This window comes from Marmota marmota, unplaced genomic scaffold (genome assembly GCF_001458135.2).
Source record: "Marmota marmota marmota unplaced genomic scaffold, marMar, whole genome shotgun sequence".
Classification (NCBI taxonomy): domain Eukaryota; kingdom Metazoa; phylum Chordata; class Mammalia; order Rodentia; family Sciuridae; genus Marmota; species Marmota marmota.
In genome coordinates this window covers 4,170,994-4,195,359 of record NW_025999999.1, presented here as the reverse complement: position 1 = coordinate 4,195,359, position 24,366 = coordinate 4,170,994, and the positions used below count along the sequence as shown (strand labels likewise).

The 24,366-nt window shown below is 49.1% G+C and overlaps 1 protein-coding gene across 7 annotated transcripts; it reads left to right on the top strand.

The window, feature by feature from the left end:
• Window positions 1–539: 539 nt before the first annotated feature.
• On the top strand, window positions 540–23,894 carry Hps1 (HPS1 biogenesis of lysosomal organelles complex 3 subunit 1). Of its 7 annotated transcripts, none has more exons than XR_001504464.2 (20): window positions 540–681; window positions 2,046–2,160; window positions 3,610–3,726; window positions 7,758–7,895; window positions 8,117–8,259; window positions 9,372–9,480; window positions 11,724–11,884; window positions 12,310–12,415; window positions 12,792–12,893; window positions 13,047–13,116; window positions 14,902–14,951; window positions 16,209–16,376; window positions 16,458–16,637; window positions 17,081–17,142; window positions 17,526–17,660; window positions 17,750–17,815; window positions 18,784–18,928; window positions 21,019–21,263; window positions 22,581–22,663; window positions 23,167–23,894. XR_001504464.2 is itself a non-coding variant. In XM_015494618.2 (20 exons), exons 3-20 carry the CDS (start codon window positions 3,610–3,612, stop codon window positions 23,327–23,329), a joined length of 2,112 nt encoding a protein of 703 aa, XP_015350104.1. In that variant the 5' UTR covers window positions 540–681; window positions 2,046–2,160; the 3' UTR covers window positions 23,330–23,894. The 7 variants fall into 7 exon arrangements, 5 of the variants coding, with proteins under 5 accessions (XP_015350104.1, XP_015350103.1, XP_015350106.1 ...); XR_001504463.2 differs by having other exon boundaries at window positions 7,713–7,895; XM_015494618.2 differs by having other exon boundaries at window positions 21,019–21,132.
• The last annotated feature ends 472 nt before the right edge of the window (window positions 23,895–24,366 follow it).

Sequence of the window (24,366 nt, the reverse complement as noted above, 5' to 3'; positions counted from 1 at the left end):
AAAGCTAAAATGTGGAAGCAAACCAAGTGACCATGGACAGATGAATGAATAAGCAAAAGATGATTATACACATATAAAGGAAATTATTTGAGTTTTAAAAGGAAGGAAATTTGCTGGCCGCTGTGGCACAGGCCTGTAATCCCAGCGGCTTGGGAGGCTGAGTCAGAAGGATCCTGAGTTCAAAGCCAGCCTCAGCAATGGCGAGGCGCTAAGCAACTCAGTGAGATCCTGTCTCTAAATAAATACAAAATAGGGCTGGGGATGTGGCTCAGTGTTTGAGTGCCCCCGAGTTCAATCCCTGGTACACAGGGGGAAAAAAGAAGGAGGGACATTTCAATGTACACTACAATATGAATGAACCTCTAGGACATTATGCCTAGTGAACTAAGCAGTGCGGGATGTACAGCAAGTGCCTCGCCCACAGACGCGTGCGTGGGCCCAGCGCCCTCCTGGATGCCGGGAGAAACGCGGCTCGGCACCACAGGACGCCCAGCTCGGCGAGCAGAGGCAGCGGCCGCCTGCGGGCCAGGCAGGACCAGGCACTGCCAGGCAGGGCGGGGCTCGAACCCGCGGAGCACAGCTCCCGCCTCCCGCGCAGGCGATCACGTGGCGGGTCACGCGGTCCCACCCGGAAGCGCGCCCGGGTGCTAGCGCCGGCTGGGCCGTGGGGTCTGCTATCCGGTACGTGGGCCTCGCGACAGTCCTAGTGCCGCCCTGGGTGGATCCCCCAGCGGGCGGCGGAGCTTCCTCCGGGACCCGGCGCAGCCCTCTCGGAGGGGACTCCGTGGGGGTCCCCGAGAGTGGGCCCCACCTCCCCGTGGGCCGGGGACCACAGCCGGGCCTCCTAACTAGGGTCGCCGGAAAGTTCGGGGGGAACCTGGGGTCTTGGGGGTGAAACCAGTAAGTAAATTGAAGTGCCTGGCGGGCAGGAAGGCCCGGCGGCTGCAGGGGGCCGGCTCAGGCTCTGTCCGGACACAATGCAGGCCCTCTGCCCGGGTAGGGGCAAGGCCCGGCCCCAAGTCAGCTGTGGAAGACGGGACAAAAGTCACAGGAGTAGTTTGCTGGAGAGGACCCCTGGTCCAGATGATGAAAGCGCGCTGGCGCCATCTGGAACTCCCATTGCCAGAAAGCCCCCTCCTCTGAGTTCCTCTATAGAGCAGGATAGCAAGGAGAAAAGGAAATTCCAAAATGAAATGGGTGAAGTTCACTTCCAAACAGTCTCATCCTACGGAGAATGGAGTAGAAGCTAATGCCCACCGAAAAGCATTCCCATGTTTCTAGACTGGCATTAAGACCAACCATGCTGGAATGCAGCCTTTAGTCCCCAAGAGCCCTGCTGCTTCCAGTGGTTCCCTGTGTAGCTTTATATTGTTCCTGTCTTTTGTTAAAAATTGAATGATTCTGAAACCTGCTTAGTTCATCCTGTTACTTGAAGAAGGACAACTGGAAAACAATAATGATCCCTTCCCCATTTATATAAGAAAGCTGAGTTTGCTGAGCTTTTTTAGCAATCTAGCTGATTACTTCCAAGACTCCTTGTAACCCTGTAGGCAGATTCAGCAGAGGGTTGTTCCCTCCTTTCCCAGTGGGAGTTTGAGGCTCAGAGTTTAACTGACCTGGCAAAGACAAAGCCAGAACCAGATCTCATGCCTTTTCAATTAATTTACTGCCCTTTGTGGCTTCCCCCAGGATAGCCACTTTCCATCCTTCACACAGAGACTGCTCACCTGCCAGCCTGGGATGTACTGTGCTGTCTCCACTTAGTTACTCAGCCAGCTCCCTGGGACTGCTCAGGATTTGCTGACCACACCTCCTCTCTGAGTGACCCATAGTGAAATGAGAGCTCTCAGGAGGAACCAATGTTTGTGGGCCCTGCTCTGCACAAAGTGCTCTGCTGGCTAGGCTCACGTTCTCCATTAAAGGGGGAAGAGGGGAGACTTCTGACCTTTCAAGCCATCCCTAGCTTGTCCACTCCTAGGAACAGGCAGCTAGTGGGACCAGAGCCTCTGCTTGCCCTTATTTTTTTTTTTTTTTTTGGTATTAAGCATTTGCAGGACTGAGAATGCTGTGCTGTTGTTCCATGAGCTGGTCATCGAGTCTGCCTACCACTACCCCTTCTGAGCCTCTGGCTGCCTGGAAGCTCCACTGCTACTTACAAAGGTAGATGACCTTGCCCTCTGGGCATACAGGGAGGCTGGAGGCACCCACCCTGGGACTGTGGGAAGCAAACCGAAGATAGACAGTAGACTGAGCTTTCCTGGCTCTGCAAACCCTCCCCATCCCACGCCCCTTCCCCAGGTCTGCATCCTTATGTCACCTTTGCCCAATCTTCTTCATCCCCCACATCCTGGCAGTCATCCGAGCCTGCTAAATCTCTAAGCTACATCTCCTTAATTGGCTCCTTCCTCTCCACAATCCTGGCCTCCACCAAGGAGCAGGCCCTCGTTACCCCACACTCAGATGGCTGGCCTTCGTGACCTTAGAGTGGCCCATCTCCAGCCAGCCTGCCACAGCCTAAAGGGCCCTCCTGCTGTCAACCATAGACTCTGATCATAGCTCACTTCCTTCTGGTCAGACCAACCCCACACAGTTCCAGAGTCTCTGAGCAGCCTCTTACAGGTCTCCTGCCCTCTCCCAGCAGCCTCTTCTTCACACCCTATTGCTCTCCCAGTTTCTGTGGTAGTGTTTAGCAATCCTCTCCCCACTCTAACCTGTAAACATCCTGGGTGCTCCAGAGTAGATAAACCAGCAGGAGATTTGAGATGAACACAGTGAGGACCGCTGAGCTGCACAGGCAGCAGTTCCTGGAGACTACAGCAGAGGCCAGGACCTCAGGATGCTGTGAGCCTCCTGGGAAACTGGACACCTTCTCCTACAAGAGTCAAAGCAAAGCTTTCTAAGCATCATCACAGCTTAGCACTTTACAGCACAGTCACATCTGTGTAGCACACTGAGGTCCACGAGGGAATTTGAAGCCTAAACGAATGCAGCTACGAACACTGGCCCAGAGCTCTGGCCTTGCGGGTCTTGGTCAGGTTACCCTACAGGTTGAGAGGATCCAGATCTCTGAACGCCAGGGCCAGGGTATCAAGCTCTGTGTTAAGAATCTTGTTGGTAACAAGAAGTGTTTCTTATTCTCAAGCATTAAAACTTGTGGCACAGAAGGTGCAAGTGTGGGCAATGGGGAAGAGTTTAGAAGGGCTGTAGACCCTGGAGGCGGGTGGCTGTGCAGTTCAAGTAGGAACTGTGGACAGGGTCCTTAGGCAGTCCACTGTGTCCAGGCCAATGTTAGGGTCCCTTCCTTGTTTTTCAGTAGGCCCCATGGTGAGTCTGATGCTATGGGGACAGGGGTTCAGCATCAGACACACCTGGGTTGGTTCTAGCTCTTCCACTCAGGCTGTGACCCCGCCCTGCTCTGTAAAATGGCAGTAACTGGAGAGTCTTATATCACGGTACAACAAAATACACCAAGAAGGCCCTCATGATAGTGGCTAGCATGCAGAAAGGGCTCAGTTAGAGTTTGCTGGGGTTAGGATTCTCTTCATTACTCAGGCTGAGCTCATGGATATCAGAGCTGAGGTTGACCTTGACCTTGCTTCTTCCTGGCAGATGAAGTGTGTCTTGGTGGCCACTGAGGGCGCAGAGGTTCTCTTCTACTGGACAGATGAAGAGTTTAAAGAAAGTCTCCGGCTGAAGTTCGGGCAATCAGAGAATGAGGAAGAAGAGGTGAGTGCAGCATAGGTGGTCCCAGGAGCTGGGGTGGCAGGGAGCAGCGTGGATTTCCCAGAATGCAAGGGTACAGGAGGACCCAAGGAATTAGCAGGGTGTGTGCATGTCCAGTGTCCTTCACAGCCAGGTGCATGTCCCTGGAAGTCAGCCTGTTGTTACTGTGGGTACAGAGACCTCAGTGCCTGCTCCCTACCAGGGCTTGCTGGGAGTGAAGGCAAGAGGAGATAGGATTTTTAACCATGTGACAGAGAAACTTAGTGTTATTAGTTTTTGTACCAAAAATCTTTAGAATAAACCGTGCATTATTTTTTCATAGCTGTCTTAAGTTATAATCAACACACCATTATCTGTACATATTTAAATATTCAGTTTGATCTGCTTCAGTGTGTGTGTGTGTGTGTGTGTGTATACCCATGACTCCATCACAATCAATTGAAAAAAGTAATCTCTCCTTTCCCACCTCCTCCCCTAGCAACCACTGATCTGCTGTCCATTGTGAATAGTTTGTATTTCATACAGTGTATATCTGAGTTTAGTTTTTTTGTGTTTTTTTTTTTCAGTCTGGCCTCTTTTGTTCAGCATAATTCTTTATCAGTTCATCCACATTGTATCATATATCATTCATTTATTTTCATTGCTGAGTAGTTGTCTATTATATCAATATTCCACAGTTTGTTTACTCATTTACCTCTTGATGGACATTTGGATTGTTTCCAGTTTTTGACTAATATAAATAAAGCAACTGTGAACATTCATGTACAAATCTCTGGACAAATGGTTTCATTTTAATGTATGTGGGGGGTAAATACCTAGGATAGAATGACTTGCTCACATAGGTGTATGTTTAACTCTTTAAGGAACTACTAAAGTCTTCCAAATGTTTGGATAGTTTCAAGTTTTGGAAGTTTCTGATATGTTTTGGATATAAGTCTTTTTATTAGATATGTTTTTCAAATATTTTCTTCCAGTCTGGTTTATCTTTGCATTCTCTTGAGAGTATTTTTCATAGAGCAGAAGTTCTTCATTCTGATAACTCTAATTTTCCATTTTTGCTTTTATAAATCATGCTTTCTATGTCATGTGTAAGACATCTTTGCCTAACCCAAGAGTTTTCCAATGTTTTATTCTGGAAGTTTTAGAGTTTGGTGCTTCATATTTGGCCTAATGACCCATTTTGCACTTCTGAATATGGTGTGAGGTATGTATTAAAGTTTTGGGTTTCTATATTGCTCATGGACATCCAGTTTACTACTTTAATATCAGAAATTATTGTCATTTTCACTTATATAATTCTGGTCTGCATTTTGAACAAGCGATTTATGTTAAATGTTTTCATTAATTTTGAGTTCAAAAAAATTGAATTGGGGATGCAGTAGTGGGAGTTCTTGAACTTCCACAGCAGCAGAGAGAGAGCCTGCCTCTCTGCCCTCACTGCTATGAAGGGCTTGCCCTCCAGCTGAGCCCACTCCACTCCAGTAGGCTGGTTCACCAAACAGCACTGATATTCTTATTAGTTGCTAAGAGAAAATAAGGTATTGGAGCTCAGGTACATTAGAGTGATTTTATTAGGGGAGCTTAACCACAGAGCCACATCCCCAGCCCTTCTTTATTTTATTTATTTATTTATTGTATTCTGAGACAGAGTCTTGCTAAGGTGCTGTGACTGCCTTTCAACTTTTGATCCTACTGGTTGGGATTATAGGCGCCACACCTGGCAGGACATCTAATTTTTAAATTACGAATTTGTCTTAAGTCTAGAACTACTATTTCAACTCGATCAATTTAAGAAGCAAACTATTTTGTGTTCCCCACTTTATTAAAAACCTGGTACTGAAACAAACTCCTGATATTTCAGTTCCTAAGTATATTTCAGTTCCTAAGACTAGTGTAAAGGAAAAAAGTCTTTTTTGTATGCTATACTCATTTGTTCTGATCATATAAATAACATGAGTTAATTGAAGGAAATTTGGAAAGCAAAGAGATAGTTTTTAAATGACCCATAATTCTGCTACCCAGAGCTATTAGCTCTTTAATATACTTGCTTTGAGTCAGTATCTTTTATATAGTAGGAATCATACCACATTTACAGTTTTATTTCCTGTTTTTTTTCATTTCCCATTATATCAAAATCATTCTTCCATTTTGTTGAATGTTCCCAAAAGCATAATTCTTAATGGCATCATTATATTCCAGTACATGAACAAATGTATCATCATTTATTTAACCATTTTCTAATGCTGGACATATATATTCCGTCTAGTTAGCTATCACTTGCTGTATGGGGCATTTGTGCTTGAATTTCATCCCATTTCCGATTATTTGATATTATGATTATTCCTAAAATAGAAATGAGTCAAAAGCTATTCAAATATATTGTAGCACTTTATAATCCCACCAAATAGTATGTAAGAGTGCCCCTTCCAACTCTACATATACCAAAAATTTTCCTTTCCCCAATCATAAAAAGATTGTTCCTATGTCTGTAGAGAAAGCTATTCTTCACAGTGAGTTGCTCTATAGAATCGGATTTTAAGTGGCTTTTCTATTTGTAGAATTGGTGACAATTTAAGAAAATCATAGAATGTGAATAACTCAACAAGCATTTGTTCCTGTCTATGTGGGAGACTATCCATTCAGCAAATATTAACTGAGAACCTACTGTATGCTGGCCTACGGGGATAAAGCAGTGACCATAGCCATGTGATCCTTTCTGTCAGGGAACTTAGGGTCTAAAGAGGGGTGATGTGCAGTGAACCAGACTGCAAAGAAATACTCCAGTTCAGGCTGTGGTAAATGGAGAGAAGACATTGAACAGGGTGTGGGATGGGGAATAGCTGGGGTGGGGTGGCCACCAGGAACGGAGCCCTCTGGGCTGGGATGGGAATGATGTGAAGGAGCCACCATGAAAGCCCGCAGGACACACTGTTGGGCTGGGTGCCTGCATGTTGAGAATGTCTGCAGAAAATGTGCACCGTCCTGCTGCACCCAGGCCCATTCAGGGCTGCACAGGACTCCTCGCCAGCCGCCTGGTTCATTTTTCAAGGCGAGCACTTACTTAGCTCCTTGTAGGACGTGCCAGCTCCAAGTGAGGGTACAACTTTCCCCTTATTCCATTCCAGTCCTCTGAAGTCCCCTGGGGGACATCAGCTGTTTCCTCCTTTATTTCACTGCAGTTTGGGGAACTGGAGGTACCGAGCTCAGCTGGCTTCCTCCCACATTCATTCACAGGTTCTCAACAAATTTGCCTCATTCCTTTTTGCTTTTGTTTAGTTGTTTTGTTCCTTCTTTTGGTGGCCGGGAGAATGGATAGGGAGAGCGCTTATCAAAGCAAATACATGCTTGTTATGGAAAGCACAGAAACAAAAAATAGAGGAAAAATTCACTTATAATTCCTCTATCCAGAAGTAATGACTTAACAGTGTTGGCTTTCTTAATATTCTTCAGTACTTTGTTCTAAGTATTTTTAAATACAGAGCATTCACATCTTTTAAAAATATATGCATAACCTTGTATAAGAGGAATTTTCTTGTCACCGAAACATTAATATTTTAAGTGGTTCTGTAGACTCTCCCATCACTTAGAGGTACTGTTATTTATTTAACTCTTTCCCTAGTACTGGGCATTTATGTTTTTTACTCTGTTTGCATCTGTAAATTGTGCTATAATGAACATCTGTGTGCACATCTCCTATCACCAGTCATTTTCCTTAGGATAAATCCCCCATGCCAATAAACAGTGTTATAGACTTCCTTAGAGTTGACAAGTTCTCAGTTAAATGCCCCAGACATTCTACTGTGGAAATGTGGCCAGTTCCTTGGTATTTCCTTCCAGATTCAGAGTCTGATCAGCCCAGATACTGGGCTGACTCCCCACCTTCCTACCTATCACCCAAGGTGGTGGGGGAAGTTCTCTTTGTCCCCTCCCCATCAGGACAGTGATCTGCTCCCAGACGGGTCTAGTCTTATTTACTCCTTTGTCCTCAGCATCTGGTACACACCAAGCAGTGCTGTTTCCCTGACCCCTTGCAGCTTCCTGCCCTGGAAGACCAGCTCAGCACCCTCTTGGCCCCAGTCATCATCTCCTCCATGACGATGTTGGAGAAACTCTCAGACACATACACATGCTTCTCAACAGAAAATGACAACTCCCTGTATGTCCTTCACCTGGTGAGTGTGAGGCCCTGTGGCCCATGTTCCTGTTCCCTCAGCTCCATGGGGAATCCACATACCCTCCCTCATCTTAGACTGTAGACTTCCTTGGAAGGGCAGAAACAGCATATTATCAAAATCCCCTGGGGCTCAGGCCTCCTCTCCCTTGTCTGCTGAGATCATGGCAGATAAAAAGTGGTCCCCAGGGACTAGCTGACATTGCCTGGCTGTCCCTACAGTTTGGAGAATGCCTATTCATCGCCATCAATGGGGACCACACTGAGAACGAGGGAGATCTTCGGCGGAAGCTCTGCGTGCTCAAGTACCTGTTCGAGGTGCACTTTGGACTGGTTACTATGGATGGACAGCTCATCCGAAAGGAGTGAGTCCTTGAGTCTGGTCCCTTCCTTGTCCTCTGCTGAGCACCCTCATTGGGCCAGGCAGCCATATGCCTAGCCTCTGAAGTTGTGCTTCCATATTCTGCCCCACCTGTGGCCCTCAGAGGAGCAGAGCTCAAAAGAGCCTTGGAGATTAGCTGGTCTGATTGTTTCATTTACATATGGGGCAGAGAACATGAATATTTACTCAGAACCATCCAGCTGGTTGGTGACAGCATCAGCCTGGAAATCTGACTTTAGTACTCTCACTCCCTACTTTGTCATTTCCACCCTGGTTTGAGCTGGTCCTCTCTCCCCTCTCAAAGAAGCTTCAGGCTCATTTTCCAGAAAAATGCATGCCTTCATACACCCAATCCTATGTTATCTGAGGGGTCAGGCCCCCAAACCCACCTCTGGACCTGCAACAAACTTGGCAAAAGAGATTATTGGTTCAGAGTGTACACTGAGGTGAGAAGGACCCCAGAAAAGGGACTCAGTTGAAACATGGACCCAGAAGAGCAAGGTTCAGGGTGGAATCATCCCAATTCCCTAACACAGGGGAAACCCTGGAATCTTTTGGTTTTGAAGTGATGTAAGCAAGTAGCCAATTGAGGATTTACCAAATTGTCAAACATGATCTCATGAGTTATTTGCCCAGGTGGTCACACTGTCGGCAGCAAGTGCTACAGGCAGCAGCTACCATTACACAAACCATCATTACCTGTGCAGCATTGAAGAGGGCTGCACCCCCGTGTTCTGCCCTGATGATAGACCAGAGTTTCTGTTTCCAGGGCCTGTGGGAGGTGTGAGAAGCTTAGGAACTGCAGACACCTTCCTTATTGCTTCTAACTGCCTTTGATACATCTGTGTGAAGGAGTCTAAGGAGTGAAGTTATTTGTTCAAGGGCCTGTCTTCTGGTTCCCTGCCCATGTCACACCACAGTGTAGCCAGGGCACAGTCTGAAACATGGCCTCTGTTCTCGGTGGGTGTCCCACTTAGATGGTCACATCTCCTGAGCTTGCTGACTCTCATGCTGACCTGAGATGGTGGTCCTAAGCTTGAATTGAAAATACTACCTTTCTCATGGGCTTCCATTCTCCCTGGTTCTACCCCCCAGGTTGCGGCCCCCTGACCTGGATCAGCGCGTCCAGGTGTGGGAGCACTTCCAGAGCCTGCTGTGGACCTATAGCCGCCTACGGGAGCAGGAGCAGAGCTTCGCTGTGGAGGTGACTATGGGGCATGGATACTTTGGGCCTCAGAGATGTTGAGTCAGAGGGGGCATCAAGCTGTAAGACCTTGTTTTGGGCACAGGAAGACCCTGAAATTTACTTGTTTATGTTGAGTCATTCTTTCTGGCCATGTGGTGGGCTGGGAACTCTGATGGACCACTGGATTCTGGGTAAGAATTTTCCCAGTGCAGGTTTGGGACTCACTATGTATTACTGAAATTCCTGAAGATAACCTTACCACAAGAGTGGTAAGAAGTGGCAAGAGGCCCTGAGAGCAGATGATACCAACACCGTAGCCAGAAAATAGCATCCAGCCAGCAGGATGTTGGGAGCTGAACCTGCCTCTTCCAGGCTGAGCCCAGGCCTGGGGGTTAGGGTAGCTTTGGTCAGTAGCACTTCCTGGTTGCTCATGGCAACAAACACACATTCTCTCACACTCTTGTGTGCATCAGAATCATCTGTCTCTGCCTGTCCTGCCTCAGCCTCAGCTCACGCCTCTCTTGTCCTCACTCACTTTGCACTGGTTACCTGGGACTTCTTTCAGTTTCAGGAATATTGGATGAGTACAGGTTGCTGGGCTCACCACCAGTTTCTCATTTATTGGGCCTAGGATCAAGGCTCTACAGTTTGCGTTTTTCACAAGTTCCTGGGTGATCCTGAGTGTGCTGACCCAGGAACCATACCTGGGAAAACACTGCCTTAAAGGACAGACTAAGATCAAATAGAAATGAAGTCTCAGTTAAAAGAAGTCAGATACACAGGAAAATAATCCATTATAACTTGAAAGTCAAGGAAAGTCAGGGAATCAGTTACCAACAAAGAAGCTTGCTATATTAGAATTATTAGGTTACAGAATATAAAATAACTAAAATATACAAAGACATAACAATTAAAATCAAAAAAATGAACAAATAGCAAGAGACTAAAAAATGGCCAGGCAGATTTGAAAAAGAACTCATGTGGACATTTAGAAACAAAAGCATAATTAGTAAAATGAAAACCTTAAGGGATGAGTTAAGTATCCTGGGTGTCATCTTAGGTTTCTCATCAAAATATATGAGACATAGCTAAAGAGAGAATTAGTGAACTAGATGATGAAAGGAATTCATTCGTACATCCCTACTTATCCATTCCTCCAGTAAACGTATAGTTTCTGCTATACACTAAGAGGTGGGCCAGGCCCTGATGAATGAAGACTCTTTCCCTGCCCTTGGGAGAAAGTCATTCAGAATGTGTATTAAAAATACAAATATCCTGGGTATCATAATAGGTTTCTTATCAAAATTCATGGTGGCACAATGGTTGGGGTAGTCAGTTGTTTCCAGGGATCAGGAAAGACTTCTTACAGTAAATGACCCAATGGAGGTGAGAGAAAATCAAGACTCCTCCCCAGCTCCACCAGCCCCGTCACCATCTGTCTCTGCTTGTCCCACCTAGACCTCAGCTCACGCCTCTCTTGCTTTATTCACACAGGACTTCTTTCAGTTTCAGGAATACTTTATGTTTAGCTCTGTCCAGTCATTAGTGATTAACTAACTACATGTGGTTTTGAACACTTGAAACGCAGCTGTGAGTCATGCTGTACATGCCAGACTTTCATGTGTTAGCACACACACACAAAAAGAATGTTAAGCATCCAATTCATGTCTTTATGTTATACATTGGTAATATTTTAGGTATGGGGTAAAATATACTGGTAAGATTAATTTCATCTCTTTATTTTTACAAAAAAAAAAAAAAAACAAACTTAATTATGCCTAGGACTTGCTTTCCATTTCAGCTGGACAGCCCTGCTCTGAACATCACACCACAGGGCCTTTGGATTTGCTTGGTCTTTGACTTGTCGCATTCCCCCTCCCGCTCTCTCTAGCAGGCTTTCCAGTTCTTTAGGTGGCAGTTTAAAGGTCACCTCCATAGGGACACTTCTTTGAACACACTACTCAAATAAGCCTCTGTTCACTTTCTCTGGCTCAGCCCTCTGTGTTTCCTACTCAGAATATATTACAATTGACACTTATGTCTTCTATTTCCTGTGAATTATTGGCCTCATCCACCAGAGTCTGGGAACAGCCTGTGAACCTCAGGCAGGCTGGGGTCATGTCAGTCCGTCTCCCTATTCCCAAATATCTGGCACCTAGTATGAACTTAGTTTGGACTGAGTGAACGTGCCCACCAGCCCTGGACCCAGAGCAGGAGAGGTGGTGAGTGACATGGCTCCCTCTCCTGCCCACCCTGGCCAGGCTGTGGAGCGGCTGATTCACCCCCAGCTCTGTGAGCTGAGCATAGAGGCGCTGGAGCGGCATGTCATCCAGGCTGTCAACTCCAGCCCTGAGCGGGGCAGTGAGGAGGCCCTGCACGCCTTCCTGCTCGTTCACTGCAAGCTGCTGGCCTTCTACTCCAGGTGAGCCCGAGGCCCTGCTGCGGGAGGGCCTCCACATCGTCCTTCTTATTCCCTCCACCTGGAGAGTGCAGCTGCCCAGCAAGCAAAGCTTCCAGGCCTGTCTCTTCCTGAAGCCCCAGGCTCAGCTCTTCCTCCCTCAGCCCACTCGCTTCTCTGTTATTTCTCCCTGGAACAGTCTGGAAGCCTGCATCTAGGAGAGCTCCTTTTATAATGTTATTGATCCCTGGAGCTTCCTCATTGCTAATTTTTGTTTTTCTACACAGCCACGTTTTATTTTTAAAATAGAAGAGTTAGTTTTATTTGTACCTTGTCTGTCTCCAGGAAAGATTAAGTCAGCCAGCAGGTAGGCATGCTCCTTGAGGGCAGAGCTGCCCCCGCTGCCTCTGGGCATGTGTTGATGAGATGCCCTTCTCCTGTCCCTGTAGCCATGGTGCGAGTTCCCTGCGCCCAGCCGACCTCCTTGCCCTCATCCTCCTGGTTCAGGACCTCCACCCAAGTGAGAACACAGTAGAGGACGACGATGATGGCCAGGTCTCATGGCAGTGGAAGGGAGGCCATCAGGGAGATGGTGTAGAAAACCTTCCTTGAGAGTGGCAGGCAGGCTGGAGGGAGGCTGTGCAGTCGGCTAGACAGCTGGCCGTGTGGTTGGGCATGACTGTTTTCCTGCTCCTTTCAGATGAATTTGGGGTTCTAGAATGCATGTGGGTTGAAAATGCAGATTTGTGGAGCCAGTCCTGGTTTGAAATCTAGCTTCACCACTTAGTTGTATGAGCTGGGCAGGTGCCTGTCCCCTCTAAGCTGGGTGGAGGGATGGAGGGCTTCTCTGTGAGGTGCTGGGATGCAGAGGATGGTGGGGAAGAGCTGGGTCAGATGCATGCTAACCAGCAGCTCCCCTGCCCTCTCACAGCCTTCCCCAGGGAGGAGGCCCCACAGAAGCCAGAACATCCCTATGCAGCAGGCCCGGAGCCCACGTGTCTCGGGCCCAACCAAGGGGAGTTCTGCAGAAACGGTGTGTATCGGGCACTGCATGAAGGAGACAGGGTGGCCCTGTCTCATCCTGGGACCAGGCCTTTCCTGGCCTCCCAGGAGAGCAGGGTGGGGGTTGAGCCCTCTGGGAGAGTCCCCTGTGCCCTGGGTCTGAGCTGCCTTCTTCCCCACCCAGGATACAGACAGCTTCTCTCTTCCTGAAGAGTACTTCACACCAGCTCCTTCCCCTGGCCAGCAGAGTTCAGGTGAGCCCTGGGGAGGAGCCTGGGTAGCAGCACAGGTGCTAGGCTGCAACCCTGGGGATCTGTCATAGGGTTCAGTGGATCTCCACACTCAAGGGATCCGAGGGCCCCGGGCAGATATTCAGATTCCCAGAGCACAGGCTATGGGATACAGTCAGTGTTGGTGCTAGTGTGTGTTCACTGACAGCTGAGACCACTCAAATGCACCTTAAAGCATTTTGTGACAAGTTGATTTCATTTTAAAATTCTGTATGTTTATCAACCTCATTTTTCTTTTTTGTAGTGAATAATTGTCATTAAGTAAAATTATGTAATTTTTTGATGTTAAGTGCATTTTAAAATGTAAATAGTCTCTATAATTTATACTTTCCCTGTTTTTCCAGAATATGTGGGGTAACAATAAAATGTTTATCTTAACATTCAAAATGTTATTAACAAAAAATAATACACATTGCTTAGGAAAGAAGATAAACTGAAATCTGTATTGTCATTGTTACTGCAAATGAGCATCACATTTATCTATGAAGTTTGTAGGATAAAAGGAAGGATCCTGTGGCTCACACCATTTCATAGAATAAAGAAGGCCAGTGTTGCAGGAGGAGGAACTTGTTGGAGTCTGTTTTGAGGGATTCGCTGTTTGGTTTCTTTAAGCCAGCGGCTCCCAGCTCTGGCTGCACATAGCATACCTGTGCCTCAAGTGGGACTGGCTGCTGTGGGCAGTTAAGACTGCCTAAATGTACTCATCTTTCACAACTACTGAGGCTGAACCTGTTCCTGGCTATTCTGACTTGGTCTGAGCAATGGCTAGGGTGCCAAATGATATTCATATGCGGCCAAGGTTGAACACCCAGGGTTAAATGTCCTCAACTTTCAGTCCTTGGACCAGCTTTAAGGAGCTTAGGAGCCCCTGAGATTGTGTGACAACTCATGCTTGGGCCTTTTTCTGAGACAAGGGTCCATAGCCATCTGCAGATTCTTTAAGCACCCCTTGAGCCCAGGGCACGATGAGAGGTGTGGCTTTTGGATGAACTTCCAAATTCCTTCTTATCACTCTCTTTCCTCAGTCATCAGAATCCTCCTTATGGTCTTTCTCTCTTGGTGGCTAGGTGTTTTTATGCCTCAGAGGTGTAAGTGTTCATCCACTGAGAACTCAGGCCTTACAAACTATTGAGTTGTGCTATCCATTTGTAAATTAGGCATTTGAAACCTAGGAGCACACTTCCTACCCCCAAAGAAGCATGATTACAGATGAAGACTATTTGCAATTAAATACAAGAGAGAACAATTATTACTTATTGCAAACATGTAATATTTCAAATATATAGTGGGTTCCATGTGTTGTGAGTTATGCTAGGAAGAAAATCTACTCAATTCCTGGCACATAGTAGTGTTAAGTAAAAGACTGGTGATTGGAGAACTGGATGTCAGCTGTGTGCTGACAGAAACAAGGAGAAGATTAAGGGTTCAAGGAAGAGGTGCTAAGGAAAATGCACCCCCCACACACTGCCAGGTACATACTAAGGAGCTCCAGTCCCAACAGCCAGCTCTTCGGGAAGCCTCTCTTCCCATCCCAGGCTGCTTTAGACCTGGTAAAGCAGAGTTCACCCTGCACTGGTCAGCTTGGGAGAAGGTAGCTAATCTGGGGCTACAACCTGTGCTCCTGCCTGGGGCTTAGAGCTGACTGTCAATGGACAGGGCCCTCTGGGCTCCAGTCCTTCTGACATGCTAAGGTGACATCATTCTGTTCTCACAGTATTTATGTTGTTTATTCTTACCTGTGGCCCACAGGTAGCACCATCTGGCTAGAAGGGGGCACCCCGCCAACTGATGTTCCCCAGGTGAGTCTCCAGAGGTCTACATGGGTATAGCTCCTCTGCAGTGCTGTGGATGCTGAGTGACCTCATGACTCCACCAGCACTAACCCCACGCTGACCCTCAGGCTGGTCAGTCCCAGCTCAGCCCAGAGGCAGACCCACCTGGGGAAGGGAGGGGGTATGAGGGTGGCTTCCTCCAGGTACCGGACCTCAGGCCTGATGAATTTTCTTTCCCTCCTCATTTTCTTGGGAGGGAAAGTTGAACATAAGTTTTATATTTTTAAAAAAAGAACTTAAGTTTTGATATTTAGGGAAAAAAGAAACCTAAACATATTTATTCTAGAAAAACGAGAAATTCAAAATTCAAGTTTGGAAGAGAGACCAAAAATCACTCAATCCTATCCACAAAGTGAAATTAACATTTTTACGTTTCCTTAAAATATTTTATTCCTTTGATTTTACAAACACACATTCTTTGTCTCTCTGTCTCTCTGTGTATCTCTCTCTCTCTCTCTCTGTATATGCGCACATACTATATATATATTTTCCTTACATTTGGATCCTAATGTAGTTCATTATTCTTTCTTGCTTAAGTATTTTCCGTTTACCAAGCACTCTTCAACAGTATGATTTTTAAGAATTGCTGAGGGTCCACCCACGCATATGTTACTATTTATTTAGCAAATCCCTGGAACAAGCCGTACATTGTTTCCAGTTTTTTGCTGTTATATATAACTGAAGTGACATCCTTACAGAGAAATTTTTTTGGCATCTCTAATGATTTCCTTAATTCTGTAATTTTTCCAACTAGACACTTTCCTTATTCAGAGCCCCCACTAAGGCGCGAGTCTTGCTCATTTAGTCGTCTTATGCCTAGTTACCCAGTTTGGAAGGTTGTCAGGAGATTCTGGGGGAGTTTGAAATGACGAGCATACTGAACTTTAGACACTTTCCTCTAAGGGATGCAGGAGAGGGAGCCTCTCCCCATCCCCTAGCGTCCATCCATCCTGCCTTCTCTGCTCCTTCTTGCCTGCGCCCTTTCCCACTGCCTTGCTTGGCATCCAGTCCCGACCGTGGGCAGAAAGGCCCAGAAGAAGCTGAGAGCAGAAAACTGGAATTGCCGGGGCAATGCATGGATTTAAGAACCAGCATTTCCTGCAGCTAAAATTTTTTATTCTTCATACACAGGTGGGGGAGGGAAGGGACAACTGACCGTGGATCCAACTTGGGGAGGAGGCCAGATTTCCTACTCACCTCACTAATAATCTCCTCCCTCCACAGATAGCTGAGGACACCCTCCAGACCAGGGTTCCTCACTCCCCAGTGCCTTCCAGCCCCAGAAGAATCTTCCTGGATGCCAGTATAAAAGAAATGTATTGCCCTTTGGTGCCCCACACCATGTACTGCCTACCCCTGTGGCCGGGCATCAACATGGTGCTCCTGACCAAGGTACAGGATCTTCCACCTTGCCCTGGTGACACTTAGACCCTGAATAGCTTCTCACTGTGACCCCTTTGCTCCTTCCCATAGAGCCCCAGCACCCCACTGGCCTTGGTCCTGTACCAACTGCTGGATGGTCTTTCCCTGGTGGAGAAGAAGCTGAAGGAGGGCCAGGAGGCTGGCAGTGGCCTGCGGTCCCAGCCCCTCCTGGGAGAACTGCGCCAGAGGATGGACAAGTTCATCAAGAATCGAGGGGGACAGGAGATTCAGGTAGGACCCAAAGCCTGCATTCACCCAGCCTCAGAGGAGATGAGCAAGGCTTAGCGGCAGGGCCATCTTGTCCCAGTAGAGCAGGGGCCAGTGGTGCTGGTTCCTGTGCCTGCTCCCCACAGATCCACCTTCCTTGTTTTCCCCATTATGAAATGGGAACAGAAAGCAAACAGCCACACTTTACGTTTCCACAGCCTGTTTACGTGAGTGTGGCGGAACACGAATTGTAATGCCCACACATGGCCTGTGGAAATGGCTCTTAAGTAAGGCCTACTGTGTGAATAGGACAGCGTGGACTGTGGTGCTCAGAGTGCTGGTGGGGGCTGCCAGAGAAGCCCACCTGGGCTGTATAAGGGCAGAGCTTGTGTCCTCCCAGAGCCGCTCTTCTGGACCTCACTGTGGAACATGTTTTGGAGGCTGACCTGCCACTGTCCTCCTTACAGAGCACCTGGCTGGAGTTTAAGACCAAGGCCTTCTCCAAAAGCGAACCGGGATCATCCTGGGAGTAAGTGGTGGGCCCAGAGGACAAGGGGAGTCTTTGGAACAGGGAGATGTTCCCCAGAGAGACTGCCATCCCTGCATGCCCAGAGAGAGAAAAGGCTCCAGGGTCTCTGGGAAGCTGAGGGCCAGCCCACAGGAGGCCACAGGAAGCAGAGCTGGAAGTGGAGGGCCAGGGCATGAAGACCTGACACCAGGCACCCCAAGACCTGAGCCAGCTGCAGTACTGACTGGGTGCCATCTGGGGCAAGTCCTTCCCCACATTAGTCAGCAAAATAACGAGGTTGGTGAGGTGCACAGTGGCGAGGAGCACCTTGCAGGGGAAGCGGGGAAGCTGTCTCCTGGCGCAGTGAGGGACATGCACTGTGACACACTCGTCTCTGTGCCCAGGCTGCTCCAGGTATGTGGGAAGCTGAAGAGGCAGCTCTGCTCCACCTACCGGCTCAGCTTCCTGACCACAGCGCCCAGCAGGGGAGGCCCACACCTGCCCCAGCACCTGCAGGACAAAGTTCAGAAGCTTATGCGGTAGGTGGGGCAGAGGCCCTCACCAGCGGGAGCGGAACCAGAGCAGGAGTGCAGGGCGCCCCTCTCAGCAGCCCTCACTTCCCCCACAGGGAGAGGCTGATGGACTGGAAGGACTTTCTGTTGGTGAAGAGCAGGAGGAACATCACCATGGTGTCATATCCTGACATCTGGGCAGCCAGCCCAGGGAGCCCTCTCTGGGGAAGAGAGGATGTGTATTCCACCACCTCAGCTGCTTCTCTCTGAAGAAAAATAATAGGGGATTGTGTCGCAGTTGCCTCATCTATAGGACACCCCCAGGCTGAAGTTTCAGAAATGCCACTGTCCCAAAGGTAAATCATAACAGCCTTAAAGCTCCTTATGCCAGCAAAATGGTAATAGCTATTGGGGGCAGGGACAGAGGTTGCCATGGGCTGGTTGGTTCACAAGGCCCCTGTCACCTTCCTTGGATTGCTACCAGGTACAGTGGCATGTGAAGATCCTGGGAAGGCCTGTTGTGAATGTATATCTCTGTTTAAAGAGCCATTCCCAAGTTTTATTTGTCTCTTGTATTACAGAACACTAGTTTTAGAATACCAATTTTACAGGGAACTTCAAACACTTTTTCTGTATTAAAATTTCCTAAGTGTCAGACCTCTATCTCATGGGACTTTGGTCTTCAGTAGGCAGGACAGAGGGATGCCTGGGGGCCTCTTATCCACCAGCTACTGCCCTTCCATGGGGGTCAGTTCCCATCACTGGGAACCTTCCCAACCTCTTACGTGAATGGTGAAGAAGAACAAGATCACTGTGCACTTGAGCGGTCAGCCAGGTTCTGCTCACACATAGCTTTAAGGTGTGTATAATTTAAATTCACTCCCAAAGTGACCAACTGTGAAACTGCAGTGTTTCCATAGAGTCCAGAAGTGTCTGTGTTACCATGCTACCTGTGCAGGTATCCAGGATCTTGAGGGAGGTGGGACAGGTGGAGAGATCTCTGGGGCAGCAGGGATCCTGGGGGCTAGGCTGAAATGGAAGCCTATGGGGAGGGGCATCCTGGGCACTGCTTCGCAGAACCAGAAGCCCAGGAGCCAGACAGGGAGGCTTATAATCCCTGGCTCTATAAGCACCTTAACTCACCCTTCACCTACCTGGAGGACTTCCCAGGCTTGGTGCATTTCATCTACGTGGACCGAACAACTGGGCAGATGGTGGCGCCTTCCCTTAGCAGCAGTGAAAAGACTTCATCAGAATTGGGCAAGGGGCCCCTGGCCGCCTTCGTCAAAGCCAAGGTAACTTATGCTCCTCTGGTCCAGGCACTCTGCACTGCCCATTGGGTAGGATGTGCAGAGGTCTGACTCCCACCCAGGAAGAATGGACCCTGCTGTCCTCTGGGCTCCAGGGACTCTTATCACCCTCACCTTAACCCTTACTGTACCTGACTGCCAGGTATACCTGCTGCAAGCTCCTCGGGGACAGCACCTTGTCTTCCAGAGCCGAGAGGCCCAGCACCTGGGACCATGTCGGCCTCAGTCCGTGTATGGCAGCACCTCCTAGCATATCAATGTACCTGGCATTAGCAGAGTGCTCTTTGCTGTTAGGTCAGAGGAGGAAATGGCCAGTGTCTGGCATAAGTAAATGCTCAGTAAGACTTTGTTGAATTAGCTGAAATGGAAAGAACTCTAGGGAAATCAGTTTAGGAGTCAGAATTTTTGTACATGTTTAGTTTTTGTAGTGCTGGGAATGGAACTCAGGCAGGGCCTCACACATGCTAGGCAGGTACTCCATCTCTGAGCCACACCCCCAGCCCCACCAGAATTTAAAATTAGGTGGAACCATTTCTACTAAGGAACCATTCTCCTAATTTAATTGATTCTTTTTCATGACAAACTTGTTTGTTTTGTTTTTATGGTGAGTAAGGGCCTCTGCCACTTTCTAAAAACAATTTTTTGTGTTGTTCATATAAAGTATACCTACCAGTTAAAATAAGCAGGATGGCAGAAGGCCATGTTGGAAACCCATCTTGCCTCCCACTAGCTATGTGGCCTTGGGCATGACTTAGTTGAAGTGTCAGTTTCAACTAAGGAGATAGTAATAGTTATATCATTGGATCATTGTAAAGATGACTTGAGATGATACATGTAAAATATTTAGCACAGCATGTGGCACAAAATATAGATATAAGCCGTAGAGCATTGGCCAGTGGCCCAACCCCACCATCTTCATGGCTGTCCCTCTCTGGACAGCCAGGGCTCCCTGGCATGTTGCTTTTTATTGTTTCCTCTGCATACTTTGTTGCAGTTGAGGTCACTCTGCATGTGCAGTTTTATTTGACACGTTTTCACTTCACATTATGTTAGATGCATTTCCTTGTGCCATTAATTCTTCATATGCGTGATTTTTAGCAACTCTATAATAGTCCATTATGTGAATGCAACAGAGTTCACATAACCATTTCCCGATGTTTGAAGTTCTAGACTGTCTCCAGGCTTGCTCTGTTATAAATAATTCTGCAGAACACACCTTTTGTGCATACATATGGGTCCTCATCTCTGATTATTTCTTCAATATGGATTCCCAGAAACAGAATTACTAAGTCAGATGGCAGGAATGTTTTTAAGGATATTGATGCACATTGTCAAGTTGCTTTCCTGGAAAGTACAGCCAACCTGTGTATCTGTGGATTTAATTAGACAGTAAATTGTGATCAGCTATGGAGTGAATCCTCCATCCCCCCACCCAGGCTTTTAATAAGAGAGTTCACGGAGTCTTTTCCCAGCCCTGGAAGTACGGGGAAAGCTGAGTAGTTGGCCACCTTCCCTCTGGCAGCTCTCAGGCAACTCCATGACAGTTCCTGCTTTAGGCAAGAGAACATCCCTGGAGGACAGGGACCTAAGGCAGGTGATCTCTCAGGTCCACTGTTCATGTCCACCCCAAGGTGAATCCTCACTTGTATCTTAACCCAGTAGCAGAGGACACGCCTGGCTTCCACATGTTGTGTGTTTAAACACGCTCCCCCCAACTCCTGGTGCAGAGCTGAGCCATCACCTCCTAGCCCATGGGGGCCCCTGTACAGAGGAATTTTCTAGGGGCCACACCTCAAATCTCCTGTCATGCACATGACACTGTCCTTGGCCATTTTCTGGCCTGAAGTATGGGTTTACTATTTACGTGTGTAGTAGTTCTATAACGTCCTTAATCCTCACCACAGCTGGAGGGATGGCCGGGCAATCCCTCTGACAGAGATTGCTTCCAAAGCTCCTGCTCTGAGCCAAGGCAGTGCCCCTGGCCTTGGAGCTCCTCAGCCCAGCACTTCTGCTTCCTTTTTCCTTCACTTGAGCCACGTGGCCGCAGGCAGTGCTGAACGCTCTTCCCTCCCCAGGTCTGGGCCCTGGTCCGGCTGGCGCGCCGATACCTGCAGAAGGGCTACACCACTCTGCTGTTCCACGAGGGGGACTTCTGCTGCTCCTACTTCCTGTGGTTTGAGAACGATATGGTGGGTGTGCCAGGGCCCTGGCAGGAAAGTCCTGAAGTGCTGTCCATTGCTGTCACCCTCGGATTCCTTTCTTCTGAACTGTGTTCAGTCTATCTGTCCCTCATCTCTTCTTGTCCCTGGTGGAATGACAGGTAAGTATAGCGATGGGGTCCCAGAACCATGGTCACATTATCACGCCAGCATTTAAGTTTGCTTCATGATCACCTGCTGCCCGGCCAACTTGTGCCATTGCTCAGGCAGCGTCCTGATGAACACACGAAGAGATAGGCCTTCTGAGATGGGCCCTCAGATCACAGCTGGTACCTCTGTAGTGCTTCACATTCTCACTTCTGTATAAAGTGGGGTGCGCCGTCACTCCCATTTGGTAGGTGGAGGTTCAAAGGGGTTAACAGCCTGCCTGAGGCGAAGCTGCCACAGCATGGCGTGGGTCACAGATTCTGCTGTCCACAGCACCTCTCTCCCCTTTCCTTTCCCTCTCTTTCTCTTAATGCTTTCTCCTTTCTTGTCACTTGGCATCATTATTCCAGCTCCAAGGATCGTCCCCTCCACCCCAAAGCCCCTTGGTTTCTTGTCCTCATGCTCCAGTCTCCTCCCTGCTCAGGTTGCCCACCCACCCCTTCCATAACTCTGTGTACTTTGGGGGCCTCCACCCTTGTTCCCTCCTTCAACCCTCACAATCCCATGTAGTGGGTGGGGCAAGCTGCCTTGACCTCATTGTGTGATGCTCATGCTTCAGGGATCAAAAGCCATGGCCAAGGCCATCGAGGCCTCAGTGATGAAGCCAGAACCAGAAGCTACTCTCAACAACCTGCAGGCTCTCAGCTTAGCTCTCTGCCCTCGGGAGTGCTGGAGAGCTCCTTGACCTTTACCTGAGCTTTGAGAGAGACAAGGAAGCGTGTGCTGAGGGGGCCTTAGGAGTGGTAGAAAGCAGCAGAGCTGTGGGGTGGGAGGCCCAGGACAGGCCACTGGCCACAGCACTCAACCTGGGCAGAGTGGACAGTCCCTTAACACTGCTGGGCCCGACTCCTCACCACAGGGTGGGCCTCTGATGCCAGGTGAGCATCACGTGAGAGCTGCTGTAAGAGCACATGGCGGTGCCTCGCATGCTGTCCATGTCTAGGGATCCCAGTTTCCTACCTTATCCCAGCATGGAACTCCTAGTTCCTTCAAAGCAGAGACTTGAGCCTCTTAAGAGCCTCAAAACCCGGCCCAACACCCCCGCCCCCACCTTGCCCTCCCTCGGCCTGCTGGGTCCTGCTGGTCCAGGTGCCACATTCTCTCCGAGGTTCATGCAGGGACTGTTCCTGCACCTCACAGGGCAGGAAACCAGGTAGAGAGGTGTATTCTGCAGCACTGAGCACAGCAGGGCCACGCCAGGCTCCCTCGAGCCAGGTTCCTCGCCCAGCCCACCACCTGCTGTCCTCAAGACCCTCCTTTTCCTCCCACAGGGCTACAAGCTGCAGATGATTGAGGTGCCTGTCCTCTCCGATGACTCAGTCCCCATTGGTGTGCTGGGAGGTGACTACTACAGGTGACACTGACTCAGGGTGCAGGATGTCCGTGTTCCCAGATGTCAATGATTTAGGGCACCCCCGTGGGGACAGTTCCTCCAGAATTGCCCCATTCCACCCCAAGAAGCTAAAAACTTGGGCTGGGGCCCCTTGCAGGCTGGCACAGCAACCTGTGAGGGAGGAAGCACCAGGAGAGCCCCCTCGAGCCCACCCACCCTGATGCGGCACAGTCTTGGTAGCACAGGGAGACCTCCATGTGGACCCAGAACTTCCCTGCTGACACCTCTTAATTAGAATGCGACCGGCTGAGGAGGGAGGACCTTGAAGAAGGGACCATGACCTGGGGCCAAGCCTAGAAGCTTAGGTCATGAGGAGCAGGAGACAGAATCACCAGCCTGGTGCTGGGGCTTAGTGAGAGGACCAAGGGTGGGTGTCTGGGTGCTTGTGTGGCCCAGAGAGGCCTCTGGCCTGGGAGGACTGTCGTCGCTCACTCCTGAGTCTTTGTCCTCCTTTTCCCTCTTAGGAAGCTCCTGCGCTACTACAGCAAGAGCCACCCAATGGAGGCCATCAGGTGCTACGAGCTGCTGGCCCTGCACCTGTCAGTCATCCCCACCAACCTGCTGGTGCAACAGGCCAGCCAGCTCGCCCGGCGCCTGGGGGAGGCCTCCCGTGTGCCCCTGCCCTAGGCCAGGTTGCAGGCTGCTGCCAGGGCACCTGTTCTCCAGCCATCCCTGTTGGCAGAAGTGCCCCACCCCATAGCAGAAACTTTTCTTCTGTCCCCAGTAGCCTCCTGAGGATGCGAGGAGGCCCCAAGGTTTATCACACCCCACTTGGACCACCTCCACACGGGGTGGTGAACAAACCCCTAAATCCTGCCCTCTGGAGGCAGAGGCTTTGGGCTTCCTCTTTAAAATAGTGGTGGCTGTGAGGTCAGAGACGGCAGCAGCTCCTCTTTCAGAGCTGCATCCCCACTTGTCCCCAGAAGAGAGGGAGGAAGACCCTAATGCTCGGGCAGTCTGAAGACCGCCCTCTGCCTCTGCTGTTCTGAGCAGAAAAGCCTGTTTTCTGCCCCAGATGAAAGGTGCGCCATTGGCTGGTTGAGTTCCACCTCTGCAGCCTCGTCTGCAACTCGGGGCATTTTCAACACTGTTCCCCCACATTTCAAGTAATGACACCCCCCCTCAGATGGCTGAGAGGGTCACCCAGCACATGATAGGTGCTTAATAAATGTCGGTTGTTGTCATCCTCCAAGCCCAGCATGTCTGTGCTTCAGGACCCTTTTGTCAATACTGAGAAACCCTTGCTAGGGTCTGGCCCCTCCATGCCGGGCTTGCTTCTCCCCTACGGCTGTGGTTCTCGGCTCCAGACCCTGGCCCAGAGATTCAGATTCATGTGCTCGGTGTAAAGCCAAGACTGATGTTTCTAGAAGCTCCTCAGGTAATCTGGTGTTCCCCAGACTGAACCCACTTCCCAGGGGTACAGCCCCTCTCTTCTAACCAAGAGATTCTTACCACAGGACGGACACCAAGATGAACACTGGGACACAGGTGTGGGCTCCTCAGGCCAAGAGGAGGCATTGGATTGAGAGAGGTGGCAGGGCAGAAATAAGCATCCACCCCAGAAGCAATGGACACACACACCCTGGTGTGCGGGCAGGAACCCAGCCTTCTGCATCTCAGTCTTGGGCAGAAACTCTGTGAAGGACACTGGTCTCTCCCTTGCA